The 24,437-nt window shown below is 39.0% G+C and overlaps 1 protein-coding gene across 4 annotated transcripts; it reads right to left on the bottom strand.

The window, feature by feature from the left end:
- Window positions 1-813: 813 nt before the first annotated feature.
- On the bottom strand, window positions 814-21,439 carry crtc1a (CREB regulated transcription coactivator 1a). Of its 4 annotated transcripts, none has more exons than XM_071491507.1 (15): window positions 21,260-21,439; window positions 18,887-19,003; window positions 17,220-17,347; window positions 16,301-16,360; window positions 15,607-15,701; window positions 14,752-14,837; window positions 14,624-14,664; window positions 13,286-13,476; window positions 12,998-13,143; window positions 12,582-12,674; window positions 11,368-11,463; window positions 9,547-9,651; window positions 6,937-7,020; window positions 6,621-6,801; window positions 814-5,795 (listed from the first exon to the last, which is right to left on the bottom strand). In XM_071491507.1, exons 1-15 carry the CDS (start codon window positions 21,383-21,385, stop codon window positions 5,590-5,592), a joined length of 1,755 nt encoding a protein of 584 aa, XP_071347608.1. In that variant the 5' UTR covers window positions 21,386-21,439; the 3' UTR covers window positions 814-5,589. The 4 variants fall into 4 exon arrangements, with proteins under 4 accessions (XP_071347608.1, XP_071347607.1, XP_071347611.1 ...); XM_071491506.1 differs by having other exon boundaries at window positions 11,368-11,466; XM_071491510.1 differs by lacking the exon at window positions 9,547-9,651 and having other exon boundaries at window positions 21,260-21,438.
- Between the last annotated feature and the right edge of the window lie 2,998 nt (window positions 21,440-24,437).

Here is a 24,437-nt window from a genome sequence, read left to right on the forward strand (position 1 = left end):
CAACTCTCTCTCTCTCTCTCTCTCTCATGCACATACTTTTTGAGGAGGCACAAGTTCAAATAATGTTTATCACAACATGTAAATTATTATGAATGATGACTTTATAGTACAATATTCCACCAGCAGATGGTGTCCTGCACTTTCTAAAACAGGGTACAACTTAAAGAGTATTGCCGGAGGAGGTAAAGCATGGAGAAAGTCAGGAGGTTGGACAAAAGTGGTTGTAAAACACTCTTGTGTTGTTTGAGGGCATCAGTTGTGGTGAAGCACGGGGAGTTTTCGTGCACTCAGCTACGTTTTTTTGTTGTTTTTTTTTACCTAAATCCTTTTTCCTTACATTTGTAGATCCTAAATATCTACAAATGTAAAAATACATTTGTGAAATGTTTTTGCTAATTTAAAAAGACATTGTTTATATTAGTACTGGTATTAGAAAAACAAAATGGGAGATACTTTTTGAGATTCATCAGTTCTAATAAGACACTCCCAAGCTCAAACTAGCTTCTTGACACCTATAATATAAGCCAATAAATGAAAACCATCCCAACATAATCATAACCCTTACCTTACCACCAGTCATCTTGACTTTTGTTATATTCATCCCACATGCAAAATGTCCACTAAGAGCTCGCATTAGTGTGGACAGAGTGGGATAGACAGGGCAAGTGCTGGGCGGGAAGCTGTGCAGTGGGTGAGAAAGTCTAAGTTATGCCAGTTATGGGGGCTGCAATCACCATGCAACTACTGCTTTAGCTCTTTGTTTTCCAGTGCTTTTCGTAGCCCACCTAAGGACAAAATAAAATTAAACATCTCTCCTTATTCAGATATATTTATTCTCATTTCATTTACAAATAATAATGCAAAGATACAAAGACATAAGCCTTCACACAAGAAAAATACATCAGGTACAGTTCAAACAGAAGCATATTTCATCTTGAATATAGCACACATTTACAGCCAACTTGGATTCTTTTGGTCCGATTTGACAGTTAAATTAGAAAACACACAATCTGAAGAACAAGGTTTAAACCAGTCGTTTTTTTTAAAGGGTTAGCTCAAAACAAAGTACCAACTTGCTAAGCTGTGCTGCACAATGCTAGATTTTGCATATTCTATGAGCATAATGTTTCCTGTTGCTGTGAGTGCAACCATACGAGCATAGTGCACCCCTTCACGGCAGTAAAATGCATGTGCAGTGTTTGGAATAGTATCACTGTACTCAGAAACAAAATACATTATGTAACAATTTAGCTGCCATTGTATGAGGCTTGAACCAGCAGTGGGCAGTCCTCAAAATGCACACAAAGGATTCATAGATGTAGATAACCCACCGAGAGACCATACATGACTACACCTCAGTTTCATCTTCCTGATTCAGTTTGTGTTTTAGCATGTCACAAAGTCAATCCACATATACCTCTCTCTCTCTCTCTCTCTCTCTCTCTCTCTCTCTCTCTCCATATATATATATATATATATATGTATCTGCTATTTCTCATGTTATTTCTTACTGTTATTTCTATGTGATTTCTCAGATAAGATGTATATAGTTATATTCACTTCAAAATAGTGTTTAACTTCAGATTTATATAACAAAGGCAAAACCAAATACTTAATTTAAAGCAAAATACAACATGTCAATGTATTTTCTGACATATTTTGAAATTCAGTATCATGCAGAAAAGAGATTTCTCAGGTAATGGACAGGACACATCAGTCACATCTCTTTTAAGTTATGCTGCAAGACTTTCAGTAATCATGTTCAATGTAAACAATCCATTGATAAGATTATGCATTAAATAATTTGTGCCCCAGTAAAGTATTTTGAAAAAAACAAAGAAAAGAATGTGTTTCAACATTTGGAAGGATAAAACATCGCAATTTTCTCTCATTTATGGCTGTTTTTTTAACTTTGGCTTTTTGGCTAAAATATTCATTTAACAAAGAAAAAAAGGAAAAGAATATATAGTGCTGATGATAGATTTACCATGAAGCTAAATCCAATAAAATCTAAATAGTGCCTATTCTCTTAAAAAACATCTGATGGTATGTTGCTGCTAACGAGAAATACATAGGGGAGGAGGATTTCTGCAGAATAAAAGTCTGTGAATTAAATAAAAAGTGCTTTCAGGGCCTTGAAATGCACACAGATGAAAGAAACATAATTAATTCATAGGACTTCCAAACCTCATGAAATTGAATATATAATTATTGTCATACAATTGAAATTCCATTACTGATTCAATGTTAATCTACACTGCAAGTGGTTCATATGTAGTCTGTTATTCTAGTTACAGTATTCAACTACATTGAAACAGCCTATGAAGAGAAAAACAAACATTGCTCTGTTGTAAACTCTTGTCTCTGTAAACACTGGTGTAACACCAATGGATACCTGAACGTTGATGCATAAAAAGGTGGCAGTAACAGGCGACACATCAGTCAGAGCTATCTATATGACCACAAGAAAGTTCAAAGAAATATCAAAACATTAAGTGGACCTACAAAGATGTCAGGCTCACCATAAAGTCTGAGGTCCAGCAGAGAATATAGAGCCACAATGACATATTGCAGCACAGTATTTCTCAGTGCATTTTCTCACTTTGACATCATATCACATAAAGCACGAAAAACATTGTTCCTATAATAGCGATATACAAAGCTAGCCCATACCATGACATAATAAAACTGTGTGTTGCACAGAAAATAAGCACATACTGTATATTGCAGTGTAAAACATAGTACCAAACAACAGCTTCTACATGTGCATAAAAGGCTGATTAACATATTTCTGATGCTTTTAGGCTCCACATAGCAGTTACTTAGCCTACCCATGACTCTGAATTAAAAGGAGACAAAAGACAATTTTACCACACAAGAAAAACAAAACACTGAGACAAACAACGCTGAACCCACCCTTCAACAGAAATAAAATCCAAGCCATTGAGGTGCAACCATGTCCAGCGATTCATGCAGTCACAAAATTATTAAAATAGAAAAATCAAGCAAAGAAAACAAACACTGCATCAAAAGTCAGACACATGATGCATCCAGAACATTAGAATATTTTTTTAAAAAGGAAAAAAAAAAGGTCAAGGTCAACAGCTTAATTTCAGCTGATTCGATCACATTTCCCAGAACATTTTTGATTCACACTGTGTGAGAAGAATGGTGAAATATGCTGGCACGAGAGGACCTTGACACACATCAACAGACATAATGTAGCAGCTACAGATTAGCCTTTTTCATGTGTGGAATATTGATGGGAAGTGGCTATATAGTGTCCTAGAAAAGAAATTATACTAGTTTTATGGGCATTTTAATAACAATTATACCTGGACTGAATATGGATTTCATAAAATACATTTCAGGGATTGATTGATTCCATCTGGCACAGCATTGTGATAATATGCCCCACATTTGAATGTTCTCATTTGAGAAATCACTCTATATCTGTATCTTAAACTATTTTAATAATAAACTTTATATTTGCTACTCAGCGATTACTTATACACAGTTCATTTAGATTTATTTACTCTGACCTGCTATCAGTAGCAGAGAGAGCTGCAACACAGGAACATGACCGACACACCTCTGATCGCCACTGTCCTAAAATACAAATGTGTTTCCAAAACTTTGGAAAAACTGAGTAACAGTAGAGTGCTAACAAAATACTCACCGATTAAGTAAAAACAGCTCTTTTAAATAGACTATATAAGACTTCTCAAAAAATAACTATAATTTAGCTTTTTTTTGTATTTGTTTTGTTTTTTACAAGAAGGCAGTTTAATCAAAGACAGGGCAAACAGGTCCAGTGCACATAACAGTCACAGGGGGTGTTTGGTTGAAACTCTCATAAATCAGTGGTTTAAATAAATGCATAAAGTGCAATAATGACATATGCAACACATCCACTGAATCCAAAGGATCCATTCACTGAGAAATGTACAGAGGATTTTTTTAAAGAGGAAATGCATGAAGCCATATTAATGCAGAACCAAAGACCAGGGAGACGTGGAACAAATCGATGATGAACAACACAAGCATGACGAAGAAACTGATATTCAGTGTCAATGCAGTGCTAAGGAAACAAGCAAAGTCACATATAAAACTTACAAACTTACAACTTACAACAGTATGCGACATCTCCTCTGTAGAGGGAAAATAAACAGGTGAGAGTTTTGGTCCTACAGTACATAAAGGCTAGATATGAGAGGCAATGAGGACAACAAGATGGCAACAACACAGCTGTACAGATGTGACCTAAATACATTCTCATTGCATCAACAATGCTGTTCTAGTATAGAGGCAGTTCAATTGTCTGGAAAAATATATATATCTCAACTACACTGAGGTCACATCTTTGGGAGTAATCCAGGAGAGTTTCTACTGTTTGCCACACTCACCAAGTCTTTATTTGTCTACACGTCACTAGTCTGAAAACAAAATGTATAGCGTTTCAAAAGAAATATAACATGGCACCAACTGTGCATTCTAGAAGAATCCTGCACACTTGCTTCCTCTATATAAGGGTTTATTTTATCTGTTTCCTTTTACAGTCCTAAATCAATCACTGTAGTTTTGCATAGATACTATTACGCAAAATCTAATCACATTCTGTACATGTAAAATGTAAAATAAAACAAGCCTGTAAACACCTACTCCATAAAAAGAATTCATTTATCTGTTTAGATTTCACTGATAAATGAATGTGATAAATTATATGGTAGTGATAATGGATAAAGATCAGCACATCTCAAAAGTACAACTACAGTAATGCAACCGTGAACACTGTAGACCAAACCACCTGTAAAACAGTAAAAATGACTCTTTTTTCTCATTTACATAATAGAAAAACAAAATGTCAAGCTATTAAGGCAAAACAAGTATGCACAGTGATTTGTGATTTCATGCATAACTGATGACTGCTATTTACTATGGTAAAAATCAAAATTCAGCATTTCCTAAAAATAACTTAGGTGGCAAAATAATGACTCATCGTCTTTACAACTTCACTCAACTCAAACTGGACCTGGCTTTGGCTCCTACAACAAACCACACAGGGATCAGCGTGAAATTAATATCTGTACTAGCACAGAAGGAGGTGAAACTTAACGAGTGTTTCCTCTGAGTTATCAAGCTACTCTATGTTAACAGATGAGCTGTGTACTGTAGTTTGTGAAGTGTTTGCTCTGCAGACATAGCTCAGTCAGTCATTGACAGAGATACGAGACCAGGCTTCTTCTGCCCTCATGATATTTTCATCAAGCTCCCTCGAATGAAAACTAGGTATCTGAAATAAATCAAAATGGGATGACAGAAGAACCACAAATATGATTCATACCATAACTCATATGTCATCAGTCGTAAATCATCTCTCCGCTTCTAAAGAAACGGGAGGCTGGCAGCAGTCTTCAAAAACATTTCAATGCGTTTTCTTACAACACTGTTTCTTTTAAAAGCTCTCTTGTGGGGGTTGATTGTGTTGCTTGGTGTGGAATCGATGCTCTCACCCCCCCTAACCCTCCCCTTCTTCCCGCCTGGGGCAACAGCATTCACACACCTGTACATGAGCATGTTGTGCGGTGGTTAGAGCCGGTCGAGGCGAAACGCGTCCTCCGTGGCTGGGTCAGCAAGGACCATGTCCGGGTCGTTGAGCATGTGCAGGCCGTCAAGCGTCAGTGGGTCGATTTTGAGATCATCCAGCGGGAACTGGGAGTCCACATCAAAGCTGACATCTGTGGACAGTGACCCTGTCAGGTCCTTGGGCAGGCTGGGGGGAGACTCTCCACTCACTGCACACGAACAAGACAGCGAATTAAAACAACAGAATTACTGGTTCAAGGCATTAGATGGCAGACTGCATGACTAAAAAGAAAATCAATTGCAGCAAGAAAAGAAGTTGAGAAGTCTGGGTTATGATTTCATAATAACTTGGGAGGTCTGACATCTTGACATTTTTATTATGCATTTTAGTAAAGAGGCAGTTAACAACAGGCTCTGCTAATTTTCAGAAACACCTGGCCACTAATTCTGGCTAATTGGCTTATTCCTAGATTTACAAGTGTTTAAGTTATGAATTTGAGTTTAATTTTTTGTTGCTGTAACTGTTATTTATGACAAAATTCAACAATCTCATATATAGATTCCTCACTGCCCTGTATTTATATGTATAAGGATGTCAGGATGGTTCATGTCCTATTGATTAGGAAAAAACTTCCCTTCCCCTCACAAATATAACTCTGTTGTGCAGCCAACTGTCAAGTGTGGGAAACATCAGCACTTTCCAGTAATGCAGAACTTAAACCATCACCGCCAGATTTAAAGATTTGCTCATCACATGAATGGCAGATAACAACAATGCTTACAGCTTATTGGGTATACCGGTACAATCTAATCTATTATAGCAGCCCTGCAATCAATCATATCTTTGTGAAGGTAACAATGTTTGGTTCTGGTTAACACAGTGTCAGAGACACTGTTACTATAACAGACATATAAGCACATAAGAAGCACAGGCTTTACTCTAGTCCGAGGTTTTTCACCTCTACCATTCAGAGTCTAAGGATCAGTGCTTTAAGTAAGAAGACTCAAGAAGCCACATGATGTTGAAGCAGCACCTGTGAGAATGATGTTGGGGATGTTGCCATGGTTACTGTAGCCCAGCTGCTGTGAGTCTTGCAGGTTGCAATGGCCACCAGTTAAACCCATCATAAGTGCATGGGAGTAGTTGAGGGTGGAGGTCTGGTTATACAAGCTGTCAGAGCTGATGGGGGTTTCAATCATGTTGAACTGCTCCAACTGGCAATCACAACAGAAAGACATGGAAAAAGTGGTGAACATTTTCTTTTCAACTGTATTTTACATGTGTTTGCTTGAAAGTGAGGGTGGGTAGACAGCAGAACCAAACATGGACAACAAAGACAGTGCCTGTACCTGTTGTGAGAGAGCGCTGGCCTGAATGGATGGGAGCTGCTGGTCGTAGAAGTCTGCGAACACGCTGCCCAGTATGGAGTTATGCTGCGAGAACAAACAGGTCAAATCTGTTTATTTAAACGCAGGTAAAAACTCCTTGTGCGGACCACCAGAATGGATATTCTTGAACCAGGCTGCAGAGGTTACAGTTGTATGCACAAGTTTGAAAGTTTTTATTTGTATTTACTTCTTTTCACTTCAAGGGTTGACTAAACTTTTGCATACAACTGTTTACATTTAACATAAAACGCAGAATATGAAAAGGACACAGTCAAAGCAGCCACAACACTGAAACGACAAACTGCTAAAAATCACCGCACAACATCTGGAAATGTGATTCTTTTGAGTTAAGTTTGCTAATGTGCAGCCAGTTTGTGTATACTAACACATCCTGTGTTCTGTATGTGTATGATACAATATTTGTGCACATATTGCAGAAGAGATAGACTGCTGTGCTCAAACACAGCTTAAATGTGTACCGACAGAAAAAGGGGATGGTACACACTGAAGAAGCACCAAAGAAACATTAAATTCAGGAGAAACATTTTCATTCAAAGGATGTTGAAGACACAGACACTAAACAAGTGACAGCCCACCAAAAAATCTGTAGTCTACTGTTTCAATAATAAAGGCAAGCTAAACTACAAGTCTTGCAGGGACTAGTTTGGGACTACTCACAAGATATCTAAGAATCTTTCCATCACCAGAACACTTCAAAACTGCATGGATATTATTGAAAACCTGTTTTTTATGTGCAACAAATAACTAAATATATAGATAAGTAACAAGTAAACATATTAATAAATAAGGGATGGATACATCATGTGAATTAGAGCTATTCCATGCCCTACACCATTGTCCCAAAGGTCGATATACACATAATACTGATAAATGGAAACTCATCAAATATCAAAAATCCACAGGAGCCTCCTCTGCCGCCTTCAGTGCCTCCGTGCTTTAATTAACATGAAACAAATAAAATGAAATTCACATGAAATAAAGTGAATAATTGAAAATATAATCCACTTGTGACTTTATTCTCCATCCAATGCAAGATGATTCCATTGAAGTCTCTCATTTGAATGTCCTCATTCAACCAGCAACAGAAATTCTCCTATTTCATCGTGGCCTCTTAATGTAGAAGTAATTGGATCATATTCTCAGCCTGTGCTCCTCCTAGTTCAAAACCAAATTATCTGTGTGTGCTGCAGATGTCCCCACAGGGCAGAACAGGATAATAGAGCACACAGCCTGTCAGTTGTGGTTTAGCCTGTGGATAACCTCAGGACTACAAGTGAGCTGCTTCAGCTCAGGAAAGAACTGAGTTCGGTAAGCAAACAGCAGGACAAACACACACATACACACACACACACACACACAAAATATCATCACTGTCACTTGCTATGTTTCTCTTTCTCAGTATTTTAAGGATACAAAGTCACACTTACAATTCAGTAGAACAAGTGCTTATTTAAAATGTTACCTGATTGTTTAAAGGCTTTATATGTTTTAAATACTGAATTTCATACTTTATATAATCTACATTTTAACATGCAATTCAAGGTGAATTCAGTGAACGATTTACACTACCACCTCTTTAGCAGAGTTTCAAATCTCAAATGCTTATTCTGAGTCTGAAAGAGACGAACCACCCCGATCCATGTTTACCTTGGGTGTGTTTAGTTTATCTTACAGCACCACCCTGCAAGCTAGGCTCAGTTTGTTGAGATTCAACCGTGAGAATGATCAACGGCTTCTCCTCAAAAATGCTTCGAGGGGAACTCGCATCTCCCCCTCCACACCAACTCAAATCCCCATGCTGGTGCACACCCACAATAAACACAAAGATCTGATTAACATAAAAACTCTGGCACATAGTCTCATATAGCAGGACTGGGGAGGAAACAGTGGAGATGCAACGCAAATATCACAGAAGCGGCGGAGAAGAAAGGTCAGGGGACACAGCTACACCACAACACATCAATGACACTGAGTGTTTAAAGAGACTGGTGGTCAGATCTGGGCAAAAGAGGAACTACTTTAGACTTCACCGTGTGTCAGCATTTAATCTTCTATCGATCATCTATCACTGTAATCATATTATAACACTAAAGTGTGATACACAATTTTCAGTTCAGTCAGTTTTCTCCCAGAACGTTTCTTTGACTAGACAATGTTTAAGCTTGACCTTTTATCATGTCAGAGCATGAAAAGCACACCTGTAATTATTAACATCAATTATGGCGTTGTGTATGCTGGCTGACATCCATTGAAAGACACTTCCTGCAGTTCCCTGCTATGACATGTTAAAATGTCAGCTCTGGAAAAGGTGCATTGTGTTGCATATTGATATAAGAGGACCTTATTATCATGATTTTTGTCCCTTTTTAAACAACAAAAAAGTGACATGCTTTACTTTTTTTTTTTTGCCCAGATCTATTAATGTCGTCACAGTAAAAGCAGCTGTAGGGGGTCAACAGAGTCCTACTAGGCAACCACAGAACTACGATGCAGGGGACGGTGAAGTTTATACAGAGCAAGCCAGCAGCTCATTGGTTCACACGCCCTTACTTGAGGCGAGCCTCCAGGTGAGAAGCCTTGATTGGAGACAGGGGAGGTTGGAGACTGATTGGCAGAGGATCCGACCCTACTGCGGTACTGTTGGAGGGAGGAGGCCTGATACAAGAGGATATGTTTGAGTTATTCACAGTGGAGGATTATCTTTGTTGGCTTCTTTGTGAGTTAATGTGCTCATGCTGGATGTGCAGCTTTGTTAAATGTGTCTGTGCTGCTTGTCTTACAGTTTTACAGAAGGTCATACTTTTCCCAGCATCAGCTCAGCAGCAGGAACCCTGACTGAGGAATCTCTGAAATATTGTCTTTAATGGTTGCAACGCAGAATTTTCAAATCTTATACCAAAATAAAAATTAAAATAATTGGAGAATGTGAATGACAAAAACAATGTGAACACCATGCACTTCATGTCACATCAATACTGGAGAATCTAGGAGAAACAGTGAAAACTACAGGGGATTAATTAGGAGGGGAGAAATATTGCCAACAACCCAAGCGGAGCAGCTGAATACTGTAAAACTGGAGGATCAGAGAGAACCAACTCTGCGTTCTTTTGTTGTGCTCATATCTGCTCTTTTCTGTGTACTCATCCAACTAAATCAAAGGAGGATATTTGCACAAAAAAACAAAGATAAAATTATGGTGAAATCGTATTCAGATAACAAAATCTACTTGACTTAGGCAATACACGACTGTAACTGTGGAGAGAGAAATGTCAAAGTTACTATCACAGTGAATAACAGTTAAACTGTCGAGTAATTCAGATTTATCAAATGAAAGTGATAATCTCTTATCACTCAAAAGCCAACAGGGGTTCAAATCACAACATTCCTAATCTATGCATAGATAAGCTATCAAAATATTGGTAGCATGAGATATAGAAGCAATAAAGCAGTTCAAGGTCTCTGAATACAGATATAAACTAGAGCAACGATAATGGCTGCAGCAGACCTGTTTGAACTCTCAAGAAACCGAAATAAATATTTTCCATTACCTCAGTGTGAACTGTGTTTGTTCCACAGCTAAAACATAGTGTTAGAAGTGGAGGAGAGAAATCTAAAACCATATCTCATAACATGAGCTACAGATGAGATTCTTATTCAGGGGTTTGTTAATACAATGTTTTGGTCTAAGCTGAAGTCCTACTGTGTCTCCTCACAATGTTTCACTTGACCCCACACAACAAAGTCTATGACTGAGATGAGGAGAATGTAGGCCACTTCATTTGTGCAGTAATCCAAACACAGTCCCACTGCAACAGAAGCAGAGCAGTGAGAGCCAAGATCTGGAGGATGTGCAGTGCCCTGCAAAAGCATTTAGATTCCTTGATGTTTTACACATGTTGTTGTGCTTGTATTTTGTGCATTCATTCAGTTTTGTCTTGGTTCTGTGTGAAGCATGTAAAGTAAAAAAAAATAATTATGAAACTGTTAAAATAAATTTTTAAAAAAAAGCATTAGCATTAAGCATAAAGCATTAATTTTAAATAAGAGAGAAAGCACAATTGTGCTGTCAAGCACACTTTTATAGAGGCAGTATAATTTGTTGCATTTTTGATGTAGGTGATTGCTGTACAACTCAGTCTTTGCACAATACACGCACCCTGAAACAACTTCATATCTCAACAAAATGTGCACAATGTCAACAAGTCTGAATACTTTGACAAGGCAGTGTGTATTTACTGAGGCCAACACACTGATGTCACCTGAAAACACACTCCCAGGGAGACACAAGAAGCAGCCAGGGAGAACCAGTCCTCACCGGCGGCTGCTGTCATAAAACCACATTGAATGCAGAGAGATGTGTGCACTGCTCACCGTGTTCATGTCCATGGTCATGTTGGTTTGTGAGGATGTGTGGTTGTCTGATGTGGAGCAGGAGTTCACGGAGGACGGCAACTGGACCAGACCTGTCTGCTGGAAAATAAAGAGTGGAGTCATAAATAGATATGAAGTCATCAAGTACTGCTTTATAGTTTTAATACTGGCTTATCACAAATACGGTACATCAGTATCTGTTTTTATAGTATGTTGGCATATGTATCAAAAGAATTAGCAGAAACAAATGGCTACAGGCTGCATTCTAGTTTCATATGTACATGTGTTTATCAAATACAATAATTAAATGTCATAATAATGGTATAATGTTCATAACTGTATCAAAAGAACATAACATTACTCAGAATAAGACATTAAAGAGGTCTCATTTTTAAATCATGACCATGTCAACAAATCATGGTGAAATCATTCATTTATGAACTGCTGCTACTGTACATCAGAGCGACTCTCCACCAAAGGGATTTCCTCAGAAGTGCTGAAGTGAAGTGTTGATCAAAGGACAGAGAAGATTTTCCAGAGAACCAAGGGATATTGATGGATTTAGATTTGGGTTCTGGATTTTAATGAACATAGTTTCTCTTATCCAGTTTTAAATCTGTTTAAGTATTTTCTATTTTCTTATGGTAACCCTGCGCATAATACAATTTGTGTGGGAGGGACTCAATCGCAAAGTGCGTCTCACGGATTATCAACCACAACTCAACAACATGGCAGATGTGTGTGTCTTGCTGGTAATTAGAGATTTATTTATCCATTTATAGCCATATGCCTCAATTTTCAGACAATTATCACAATTTTCTGCAACAGAAAATGTCCCATTTTGCTATTATATATTTATATTTGAGATTAAGAAGATGCTGTTACTTTTGCTCATTTTGCCACAATCTAACATCTGAAGGCAGTTGTTCAAATATGACAAATCTTAACAATGATAGGCTTGAGGAGACTTTTCTGAAAAATTGCAATGACTGAAAAACTAATTTAACAAATAAATCCACAACTCTGGAAAAGAAAAGACAGCTAGCCTCGTTCAAATTTCATTACTTTTAGTGTAGTTCAATGTGTTTTAATGTTTCAATGTGCTTAATGTACTAACCCTACAAATTATAAATCGTTTTTGATTTAATTTTGCTTTCGACTCAAATTAAAATCAGTCTAGAAATGCATGTCAGCTGCAGCTTAGGGAAACTAACTTGCTGGCTCTGGTGAGTCTGGGACGATGGCTGCTGGTTGAAGAAGGCGTACTGGGACAGCTGCTGCTCAAGGTTCATAGCGTTGATGGCCGCCTGGAGGGAGTAAAGCAACAAATAAGGGATAAGGTTCCAATATTTTATGGAGAATGCATTGATTGATTGACTTCAGAATCAGCAGGCTGTAGAGCTGCCTGCTTTGCTTTTATTTTACACCTAGCTATGAAGAAAAATGTGCCACCTGTGTTTAAACATCACAAATATAATATAAATATATAATATATAATACATATATTATATATTATACATATAAATATAAATATAAAACAATGGGAATAATTTAGTAAATGAAATCAAATACACAATAATCAATTCAGCTTGCGTGATTATTTTTATTCAGGTCAGAGAGCAGGGTGTACCTGAGAGAGACTGAGAGGTGGAGATGTTGGGGAGAGCTGGAGGTTCTGGTGCTGGTGGGAGTCTCCTGCATTCAGGATGAGAGGAACCATGTTTTCCTGCCCAGGCTGTATTTCCATGGTTACTGTGGGCTGAGAGGTGTTCACTCCTACCCAGCACACAAACAAGGCACATGGAAAGAGTTTTCTTAAAAGCACACACACAGAGTCTGAAATTGGCAGCAAACATGTGCCAAATTCTGAGATACTGCATTTAATTACAGGAGAGTCTGAAATTTTCCATAGTGCTACCTTGCGTGTTAGCCAGGGTCTGTGTGCTGTTAGAGGAGCTGAAGGAGGCGGCTGCTGCCTCATCTGAGTCGAGCGGGGTGGGCAGCGGAGGAGGGAACTGGATGTTAGTCAGGTCAGGCAGGGAACCGCCAGTGTTGTGGACTGCTGGTTTTAGTGAAGTGGTCAGCTGCTGGTCCGGAGACGGGAATATGCTGCAGAAAACAGATGGACGCAGTGACGACAAGCTCAATACCCTCTGAAAAATGTAATCAGAAACACAAACCCTGGGGTGCTTATGCAGATTACTGCGCAACACTTGAAAATGTTTTCCAAGACAAACAACTCCAGAGATATTTGGACTTCATGCATTTAGCCAGTGGTACTTTTGCTAATGCATTGGCTCCACACTCTCATTACTTTGGCAGTCATAAGAGTACACTACCGGTCAAACATTTTGCAACACATCAGTTTTTCCAGCTGTTATTTAAATTTACAGAATTCTCTGTCTCAGTGTTTCTGAAATTAAACCATAAAACGAATAAAAACCTGGAGAAATCATGGAGTCTTTGTGTTCAACTAAATGTAATTTCTATTTTTGAGTCATCAAGCAGCTGAACACACTCAAGGCATTCTTTCTACAATGGAAATAAAACATTGTTCAAAAAGTTCATCCCAACATTGTTGAAGAAGTTCCCACAAATGTGTTGCACTTGTAGTTTGCTTTTCTCTCATCATCCAGTCCAGCTCCGTTGGGTTTAAGTCTGGAGACTGTGCTCATCTTCCATCGTGGTTCTTTCCTTCTAATATTTTGGGTCATTATCTTGTTGTGGGACGAACCCCTGACCAACCAGTCTGCCTTCATTTGTAACTTGTCTTTTTCTCATCATTCTGATAAAAATATACAGTAGTACTTCCTCCAGTAAAGTATTGTTCTAAGAGTGCATTGGAGGGTGTGGTAACACAGTTTGTTCCAACACTGCTTTTAAACAGACAGAGGGTTTGTAAGTCATCACCTATAGGAATTCTAAACTATGACATTCACACGATTTTTTTTGTACCATTTAAGGTTTTTCACTGGACTTGAACTGCTGAAATTTCAATAAAAACTGGAAACTGTGGGACTGCTCTAAAATTTTTGACCAATAATTTAAATGAAGATGATGTTTATTCATTAAAGTCAAATTTTAAAGCTATGTTTTATTCATTGTTGTTCTTTGGATGTATGTAAATATGCACTTAATTTGAAGCTGCATGTCACCATTTTATGACAGTGCAGCCAGAGCTAAAACATCAATTCGTTATGTTAATCATTAAGTATCCTCAAAATGGTTCAAATGAGGAAAACGGTAAAACACTCACTTGATCCCGGGAACTTTGCAGGGCTTGGATCTTGAGATGTTCTGAAAGGGGACAAAAATTACAGCTGGAGTATTGTGGCGGTAGAGAAAGCTGACAGACAACATATTTGTGTGGAGATGGTTTTGCACCTTTTTACAGTCCCAGTTCTGTTCTTGTGCTTCTTCATCAACCTCTTGTTTAATTGCTTCAGACCCTGGTACAGTGAGCAGGAGAACTGGAGATAGAGAAAAACAAATCTCTTCAGTCTCTTGGGTCTATAGACGTCCAGCCTGTTTAAGCTTGTAATAATCACAGCCCACATGTCCTCCTTTAATGTGATCAAATGTTATTTCAAGAAGACAATAGAAAAACAGACGGGGAGAAGAAGGGACAAGGAGTATGACATTAGGAAGTAAAAAATATTTTTAAAAAAACAACTTACTACTACTACTACTGAATAGCATTAATGGGTAACACCCAAATCTCTCCGAGATCTATACAAATTTAACCGAAGTGCGTCAAATTAAAATAATCTGCCTCACGCAGCCATTAGCAGTAAAATTCATCAGACATTTAGATGCAGCCCGTCTGCTCAGCAGTCATTTTCCTCCTCTGCCTTCAAAGCCACATTCAAACCCTTTCATCATACACTGGAGGGCACTCAACTGAACCATCAAGAGAAAGCAGAAAAATACCAAAAAACAAAATAAATAAATAAAAAAAACCACCACCACCCACTGCAGATAACAAGAGAAAAACACCTGAACGGTCTGGTTAAAAATTGTCACATTAGAAGTAAACATGTTGAATAGCTCAGTTTATACAATATGAGTTAACTTTATTAACTGTTTGTTTGGTAACAGCCTATTGCAGTATAGATTTTCACTTAACCCTCACTTATATCTCACCATTTTCCTCAACATTTAAAGTACATAATGTCAATGACCATGTCCATATGTGTGCTAACAACTTTTAACATGTCGCCTCTTTCAGATAATGTGTACCTCGTTTTGGCTGGAGCTCCTGTGATCCTCCGCTGAAACAGGCCTGCTGGGCCGGGGTTATTGTGCTCTGGTGCAGTGCTGAGTCAGAGTTTGTCCTGCAGCACAAGAATTCACTCATAGGTCAAACAGTAAAGTAAATATGTGTGTAAAGTCAATGAAAAGAAACTTCTAAATACTGCACATATGTGTAAAAGCAGACAATTAACAGTTTAGCCATGTTGACATTTTCTAAAGTTTCCACCAGTCTGTGAAAAACAAGGAAACATATTCACACTTTCAACACGTCATGTTCTGTGCAAGGGTTTAGGATTTGAATCTGTTGGTGACCAAACTGAGCCTGAGACTAAACACAGCGGTCACAACTGTATCAAGCAAGTTTGATTTTTAACACAAGGATGTACAATGATCTGAATGTGATCCTGTGATGAAAATCTACAGTAAATGGAACATTTTTGTCTATGACTGTGACTTGTGAAAGTAAACATGTGATATACAATGTGATTTCAAACTCAGGATTTTAAAAGTGTCGCAGTGTATTCAGAGACTTCACTCTGAATACTTCTTGTACCGTTGATCTGTTGATCTTCATGATTAGGAAATAATACATTAAAGTGTGAGGCAGTGTGTAATGAGCTGTAATTCTGAGCGAGGCAATATGAGGGATGTATTATGGTTTATTATGATCATTTCTTACCTCCTCCAGCTGGTATCAGGTGGCGGTGACAGATAAACTGAGCCATATGGACAGCTGTCAATGTGAGATCTCAGGTTAAGCAAATATAGCTGGAGACTGAAAGTCTTGGCAGAGTCAATGCATTCATCCTTGTGCATTCTTTAAGCACAAGAGGATATAATTAAAAAGCACAGTGCTGAGTGCAGCGCTGACAGTGTGTCAACCAAACCAGCATGTGATTTAAGTATAATGAACAGTGAGCTTCTCACTGGGGTCTGATATTTGTCAGGGCTTCATTTGCAATGCTGACTGACTGATTGTACATCTGCCGTACTACCTTCAACCAAACACATTCAAAAGTTGACTTTAATTAATTACAGACTGAAGTCATTGACAAGCACACACAAAACTAGTTAAGAAATTCTGGAGCCATAAAAACATCTGTAAAAATGAACTACAGACCATGTTGCAATGGGATCCCTCCACCTGTCAACATTCTGACCTTCCAGCCAAGGAGTACTCAGTAGTCATTACTACATTATTACATGAGGACTTCATACCCATCTTCAAACTTGGCCCTCATTTCGCTGTCAGCTACATACTGGTAAAGTTTTGTGACTGTGTCTTGAACGGTTCTGTTACAACACACAGACATATAAACACTCAATACCACCTCTGTTGTGGGATTGAGTGGCCAGGAAACACAAATTTACATTCTACCACAATATTAAGAAAACCAAAATCTCAGAAAATATGTGGTGGGACACATATTTACCAATGTGGATAGTTGTATTGATTGATCAGTTCTACAGCAGTGATTAGAGTTAAGCTGCCACACGTGTCCACGGGAGATTCACAGCCTCATTTTGTTGCACCTATTACTGCAAATTACAACTTCATCATCCTTGTTGGCAGCTTGAGTCTGACAGCGTGAAAGGATATCTGGCGTCCATGTTTGTCAATAGACAGGGGTTTCCGGTGGGGTGATGTGATGCGGTTCCGGTCCCTGTAGACTCTGTCCACCAATCCGTGGTGTCGCGTCGATCTGTTTGTGTCCAGCCCTGAATTCTGACAAATGAAGACAGACAAGGATTATAATTAACTGATCAAACTGTGAACATTACCTTCCAGTTGGAGTCACAATGTATTTGATTTTAAATATGAGATGCAAACAAAACAAAACTAAACATTTGTTAAACTCTGAAGTAATTACTCAATAGAAAAGTATTGCACTAGCTCATGAAGCCTGCACTTCAGAGGTTTTTCTTGGCCACAGTCACACTGTCCTTGGCGCACAGAGAATAAACCTGTGTTCTGAGCTCTCTCATCAAATGGGATGAACGTTAATGCAGCTTGAGGCAAAACTGACAACAGAAAATTGGGAAATGCCTGTGAAATTGAAAATTAAAATGAAAAGGCTCTGGAAAAGTGCCCATTTTGTTCTGTTCACACATTTCTTCAAGTGATTTCTTGAATAAAATTTGTAAGGGCCATCATACTGTAGCTGATTCGTGGGGGAACTGAGTCTTGATGGGGAAACAATAGCACTAACTCCCACCATCTTCTGTCTAAATAATAATACTTCACCTACGTGGGTTTTGCTGGGTAGCTAACAGGAGGGTCTCAGTCATATTCAACTTTGTATCTCTGTCCCCAAAGAATACATTTCTTTTACACAAATAAAGCAACAGTGTAATCAAGCTATTAATGTCCCTAAAATGCATTAACACCTATTAAACTTCATTTTTGTTTTTTCACATGGGCATGTTGTGGCAATAAACTGGATACTTTTGTCTAATGTATGGATGGCAGGGGAAGCTGTCCACAGGGATATAAAGGACAAAGGTTTTCTACCCCAGGAGCACTGCAGTGCTGGATGAACCTTTCTGCTAGCAGTGAATATTTCAGAAATTCCTAATCTTGGTGTAGAAATTCAATACCTTTGGTTGCCTCGAGCAAGGCATTGTTTCCAGTGCAATTTTGGGTGAAAAAGGGGGAAAATGAAGCAGCGTCTCTTTTTCATATACACAGACTGTCCATCATCACGCAGCTCCATAACATTTGCAAAATAAACTCACAAAATATGTCAAGTAGAAAAACGTTCATTTGTGGTCCCTACTTAATCTCATACGTTTTGATCCAAGAATAATATACGGTTAATGGGTTGTGTCAGAATATGTGAAGTTTAAAGTTACTGTTGAACTATCTGTCCAGATGCTATAAGTAAATATTTACTGTTATGTTTGGACAGAGCTATGTCTATGCTGACATAGAAGAAAACGTAATTCAATGAAACAGATACTGTAATGAAACAGATCAACTGTCGTATGATATATTTACTCTGCTCCTCTCTATTTATTCTAAATAGAGCGCTCTGGTTGTTTGCATACACAAAGTATGTTCACTTCCTGCGTAGCAGAGTGTTTAGCCCAGGAAACATCAGGGTGTTTTAAAAAAAAGTAAATGTACAGCGGTGGATGATGACTGTAAAACTAAACCTGGGACAGATTAAATGAGTTTCCCACATTCAAGACAAATCTGTTTCTTTGCACTCACACAGCAGCTGTTACCAAAGACATTTAAAACTCTCAAGAAAACTTTGCTCACCTGAAAAGACAAATCGACAGTGCTGTTTCCAATCTGATTGACGTTTGGTAAAGATCCTCCATAGTACTGCCCACGGTTCTGTCCCAGCTGCAAATACTGAGTCTTCTGCAACTGTAACTGGAAACAGAACAACACCAGGTAAGACAAGATGAAAATATGTGAACTTTACAAAAGAAATAAATATGAGTGTTTCTCAGTCATAGCATGTTCATGCTCCAGCAACAGTAAAAAAAAAACCAATGAATTGCCTATAAACAACCCCAGGCCTACATCAACAAGATGTAGTCAATAATATTGTTAATAAAGATAGCTTAATGTGATTTCCTGCTGGACAATTATTGCTGCAAAGGGGACATTTATGTATCTTTACGCTAGTCTGACCCCAATCCCATTCAGTTCTTATAACTGTGCGATTATGTTCTATAGACGACAGCACTGAAAACACTGACTGATGATGTCTCTATTAACAACAGGAGCCAAAATAAAAAGAAACATTTGCCAAATGAAACACTTAAAGGAAAGAAAACCAGATTAATTTAACTGAAACAAAGCATAAATGCGTTCTCGCAAAGTGTAATGCAGGCTGCTAAATTTACAGCTGTCACTGCAGCAGCAGCAGTGTGAATTTAACATCTTTAACCTATGAAGATGGTAAGAAACTTTAGGTGGAAGTGAAGCACTGCAGGGAGATCACAGCGCTGACTGAACTTGCACATGTGTGAATTTCTAAAAGTAAACCCCCTAAAGCCTTAGCAGTGTTTATTTCAAAACAACCTCCTGTTCCATTTCCCATTACAGCACCCATAATCGGTCAATTAAATTTTCTCATGCAAGCCCACTGCTCACTGTTGGCAAGGCAGAAAATCTAATAAAATCAATTACTATGCCTGCATCACTGGTGTATTTGATAAGACTCTGACCTCAGAGTTTATTTGTTTAAATACATGCAAACCTACTTTGTTGACAAAGGATTACATATTGTAACATCTCCGGATCAGGAAGAGGCCACTCCTAATCTTTTTAACCACAGCAAGTCAGGTACAGAGAGAAAAAAAGAGAAAAGATGAAAGGGAGAGGGAGGGGACAGGGTGAGGAGGGTGAAACTCTAAACCTGAGGCCTACTTCTCACTAGTCTAACTTTGGCTCAGACAAGAGCTTCCTATCATTTGTCCATTCATCAATGAATCCAAAGCCTACAAAACAAGGCCTCTAATCAAACACGCAAATATCCTAAAACACACATTTATAATAACTATGGCACAATTGTTTGTTGGAAAATTAAACAAATGAATTACAATTTTGCAATTGTGTCTGTTGCTGCGGTCATTTATCCAGAAAAAAGAAAAATCCCAATACTTGCTGAAGCTTCATTACCAGGCCTTTTTCACGCACAGACGTTTTGACTTGTCACAGCACAGGTGTTACCAATATTATCGACAGTGGCTCCATCCAGTTCAAGCGTCCAAATAAGTCATGGCAGTGAGACAGTGAGCCAGCACGTACAGTACTAAAACTGAAGCAGCTAACTGGAGTGCAGCTATTGTTGATGTTATTTACACCGTGACATATTCACATCTCTGTGAAAAAGGCATGAGGGGAGAGTTTTGTCCTGGCCTGTTGGTCAGACTACATCTGTGGTCTGAAGAGAGGGAAAAAATAGTTTTGTAGCATGATATCATAGGAGCAACAGGGATATATTGACTTTTTTTTTTTCCTACATGCACATTCCTCTTCCACTGTGTGTACTGATGGTTAAGAGTATACAATAAGCACTGCCCATCCTGTCCCCACTCAGCAGCAGCTCCTCCTGCAGCCCTGCCTCCATAGGATTTATTCTGGAGGCCTGTGCTGTATGTGGCTTAAAATCTGGTCGCCTTTATCTCTGGTGTGAGTGACAAGCATGTTGCAGGACACACAGGCCTGAGGACCCGTCAAACAAGTTCACAATGCCACGGCGCACAAACACCTCACCATTCATTACCACCTCAGACACAATGTCCACAAATGACCCTCCACAGGACATCACAAAACATATGTGCATCTCCATGTCACCGGGTGTCTGCAGCTGCGGTCGGCCGCGCTGTCAAACACGCATGCACGCCCCTTCGCTTTCTACTTGCGTGGGACAAAAATTGCAATAACTTTTCGGGACGGAGGTCCCCGTCGCTCATCTGAACATTTCAGGACCGTCACCTCCCGCCAGCTCTGCTTGTGGGCAGCGGGGGCAGAAAGCGGCTGCAGCTGGCAGGAGGCGTCGTTTGTTATTGTTTACCTCTCGAGCCCCGGCTGCGTGCAAATGACAGCTCTGAAAACACACGGGGAAGAGGAGGCGGCGGGGGGGGGGGGGCAAAAAACAAGAACCGGTTTCGTTACCCTCGCCGCCCGGGTAATGCTGAGGTCTTTCATCACTTCTTCAAACGCCGCCGTCTCCTCCGCCTGTTTCTGGTTGTGTAAAGCGATTTTCTCGCTAAATTTCCGCGGATTGTTCGAAGTCGCCATGTTTCGCTCTTCTGCTCCGTTTTCCTTCAGTGCTCAGCGTCAAGTTGGCTGCGATACGGAAACCAAACTTCCGGTTAGAGATGTAAAGTTAAACACCAAAGAGTGGCTTCAATTTAAAGTTGCGTTAAGAGGTTTCTGATGGGACAGAGAATCGCAGCAGATTATCAGGCGATTACAGCGAACATGTCGGCAAATATTTACCTGATTAATTATACAATTATGAGACAGAACAGGTCCCACTGGAGTCTGACCACACTGGGTCCACTTTTAGCTCCTAACAGACCATTAGCATTATCTGTATATTTATCTCGCTCAATGAATAATTTTCTTTAGCAACCAACCATTGATTTTGGGCCTTGCTGTTTTTTTTTTTTTGTTTGTTTGTTTGTTTTTTTTCCAATGTGTGTGTCTTTTCAAAAACAAACAAACAAACCAAGCAATAAAGCACAGGGGTAGCTGATGATCATGACATACACAGCAGTCTATATCTGTTTCCACTGTCCCTCCAGCCAGCCTGTATGCACAACAGCTTCTATCAAAAGTCCTATCAAAAGGGAGCGCAGCCATCATTAATCAAGTCTTTTCACTACTCCTGTACCTTTTCTCCACCCGTTGTGGAGAAAACTCTGTGAACTAAAATTTGCAAAGTAATGCATAGCTGGGCCGTCCTCAGCAGGTCACAAATTAGAGTGAAATTAGTCTTATTTTCATTACAATTTATTTTTGTATTCATTAATCAAAGGGTGAGCCCATTAAATGTCAAAACAGTGAAAAATGTCTGTTACAGGGTTGCTTATCCAGTCTGACCAACAGTCGCTGCAGTTGATCAGGTGATTTGTAAATTAATTAACCCACTTGACAGATTGCCAGTATTATTTACTTCCCACGTGTCTAACTAAACAATTTAATATTGTTGGGACAAATGCATGCTTTTATTTTGAAGCCAAAATCCTTTTATTTCCGGTTTGTGTTGGGTTGTCTCCGGTGGACTTGACGCAGCCCACTCGGTGAGGCTTTGCGTGCTCACGTCGCTGTGCGGGGGGTGTAGTGGGGGCGCACCGCACATCTGGACTGCGGAACAGCCGCAAATTCGCACTTTCTAAGAAGATGAATTAGTGCCTGTGTCTTCTATATATCTTCTATATAATTATTATAGGCTTTAAATGATGATGATGATGATTATTATTATTATTATTATCAGGCTATTTATGCTGGAACATGACTGTCAGTGGCACCAGATGATGGATCATGTCAGCATTCTTTTTTTTTTTTTTATCTAAATGGAGGGTTGTGAGGAAATCATACATAAGTTGGAGAATTTGCCTAAATGCCTTTTTATCTGTGGAAAAGAATTTACCTTCCTGGTCTGACTTGGCCTAAATGTTGAATGACACGAAATCTTGGGCCAGGAAGAGGCAGTGTCTGCCTCCTCTGGGGCTGTATGTGCACTCTTCGCTGACGGAGGATAAATACTGTCACAACACTGTCTCCCCCTGCTTTTCAGCTGAATAGATATAAAAGGTGAATGGACTGTACTCTCCTGTTAGAGATTTACTCATGTGGAGAAAATGAGCTCTTAGGTGAGAGCGAAAGGGGCGGTAAGCTGTCTGTTAAGCCTTTTCCCCAGTGAATTGTATGATAAATGCATCATGTTCAAGACACAAAGAGCTCTGCATGTCCAGTCCTGTTTCTTGACTGCAGTGGGAGTTTCACTATCACAGTTACTGCAGCAGCAACAGCAGAGTGTAGGCCACATGAACAGCTGCATGCACAACATCGAGAGGCCAGTGAGTTTTATTTATGACTGGATATCAAGCTCCGTAAAAACAGCTGACGTGCAAATTCAAATTCATGAGAAACATAAAACATCTCAAGCATTTGTTTTTCTGAGAGGCCAGATGCCAACCCTTCAATCATTGTTTCTCTTTTTTTTTTGTTACAGGCACTGAGCTGGAGCTGTTTCACCTGCCATTCAGGAAAGTGTAATTTGGTTGTAAAGTAACCATGGTAACATAGAAAAAGAGGTGACTTCAGGGCAGGTGGGTTTATTCTGTTATTGCTGAATAAGCCTCCAGGGGGGGAAGTTGGTTCTGTTACAATGAGGAAAACCACGTTGTGGTTTATTTCTGTGTCCAGCTTTACCCAGTGAATATTACTATTGTTTATCTTATTCAAACACATTTGTGGTAATTTTACTAGCAAAGCAAGACGCAACATCTTTCACTTCACTTTCATCATCATTATCAGTTAAACCCAAAAGTCTGAAAGCCTCCCCTATATGTATGCTTTCTGTTTGCACCACTAAACCACAATTTTCAGGTACTTTGTTGTACCATAATATAATTTATGATGCAGCCTACAGAAGGTTGTTGGAGCAGTAACAGATGTAAGTAGTATGGAGTGAATGAATGTGAAGTCCATTCTTAAGGCCTGTGGCATAGATGGACATGTTACATATTTTTTCTTTGTTCAAAAAACCCTGATGCGCTCTCTTCTCCTGAACTTTCCAGCAGGAAAGCTTGAACTTGTTGTCTGTCCCAGATCATAATGTTAACATAGATGATTCCACTGATAAAACCTACACATACAAAAGCCATATATACATTCTGATTGAATAAAACCTGTTTCTGTAATTAGTGAAGGTGTTAAGGTGATATCTGAATGAGTATGTGTTAACACCAGTGCATGGTGTGAGAGGCTGTTTCAACACAATGGAAACTGTCTCTCACACCACTTGACAACTTTACACGTGTGAGCTTTGTTAACCGGCGGTTTATATCGTGTTTATATCGTTTATAGTTTATGAACTATGTGTGGTGGAATTCATTTATGGAGCAAATGTAATGTTGGCTTGATGTATTCTGCGTGTGGGGGATGAAACCGACGGCAGGGGGAGGTAAAGGTTCGGTTGAACTACATACCCAACCAGTTTAGTGAGAGAGTGTTAGTGGATCAGTTTCATTTTTACAGTATCTCATATCACCTATTAATGTATCTTGACACTAGTTGATACTACTTTAACTTTAGATGTTTTATCTGTATGTGTGTGTAA

The sequence above is a fragment of the Trachinotus anak genome, unplaced genomic scaffold (genome assembly GCF_046630095.1).
Source record: "Trachinotus anak isolate AG129_WGS33_773 ecotype Australia unplaced genomic scaffold, CSIRO_AGI_Tana_v1 ptg000012l, whole genome shotgun sequence".
NCBI classification, from domain to species: Eukaryota; Metazoa; Chordata; class Actinopteri; order Carangiformes; family Carangidae; genus Trachinotus; species Trachinotus anak.

Coding starts and splice junctions, on each gene's coding strand:
- crtc1a (XM_071491506.1), bottom strand. CDS start 21,385: ATGGCGACTTCGAACAATCCGCGGAAATTTAGCGAGAAAATCGCTTTA. Junction 14,838..15,606: donor GGAGCTCCAGCCAAAACGAG/GTACACATTATC, acceptor CTCTATCTCCAG/TTCTCCTGCTCACTGTACCA. Junction 13,144..13,285: donor GACCCTGGCTAACACGCAAG/GTAGCACTATGG, acceptor TGTGCTGGGTAG/GAGTGAACACCTCTCAGCCC.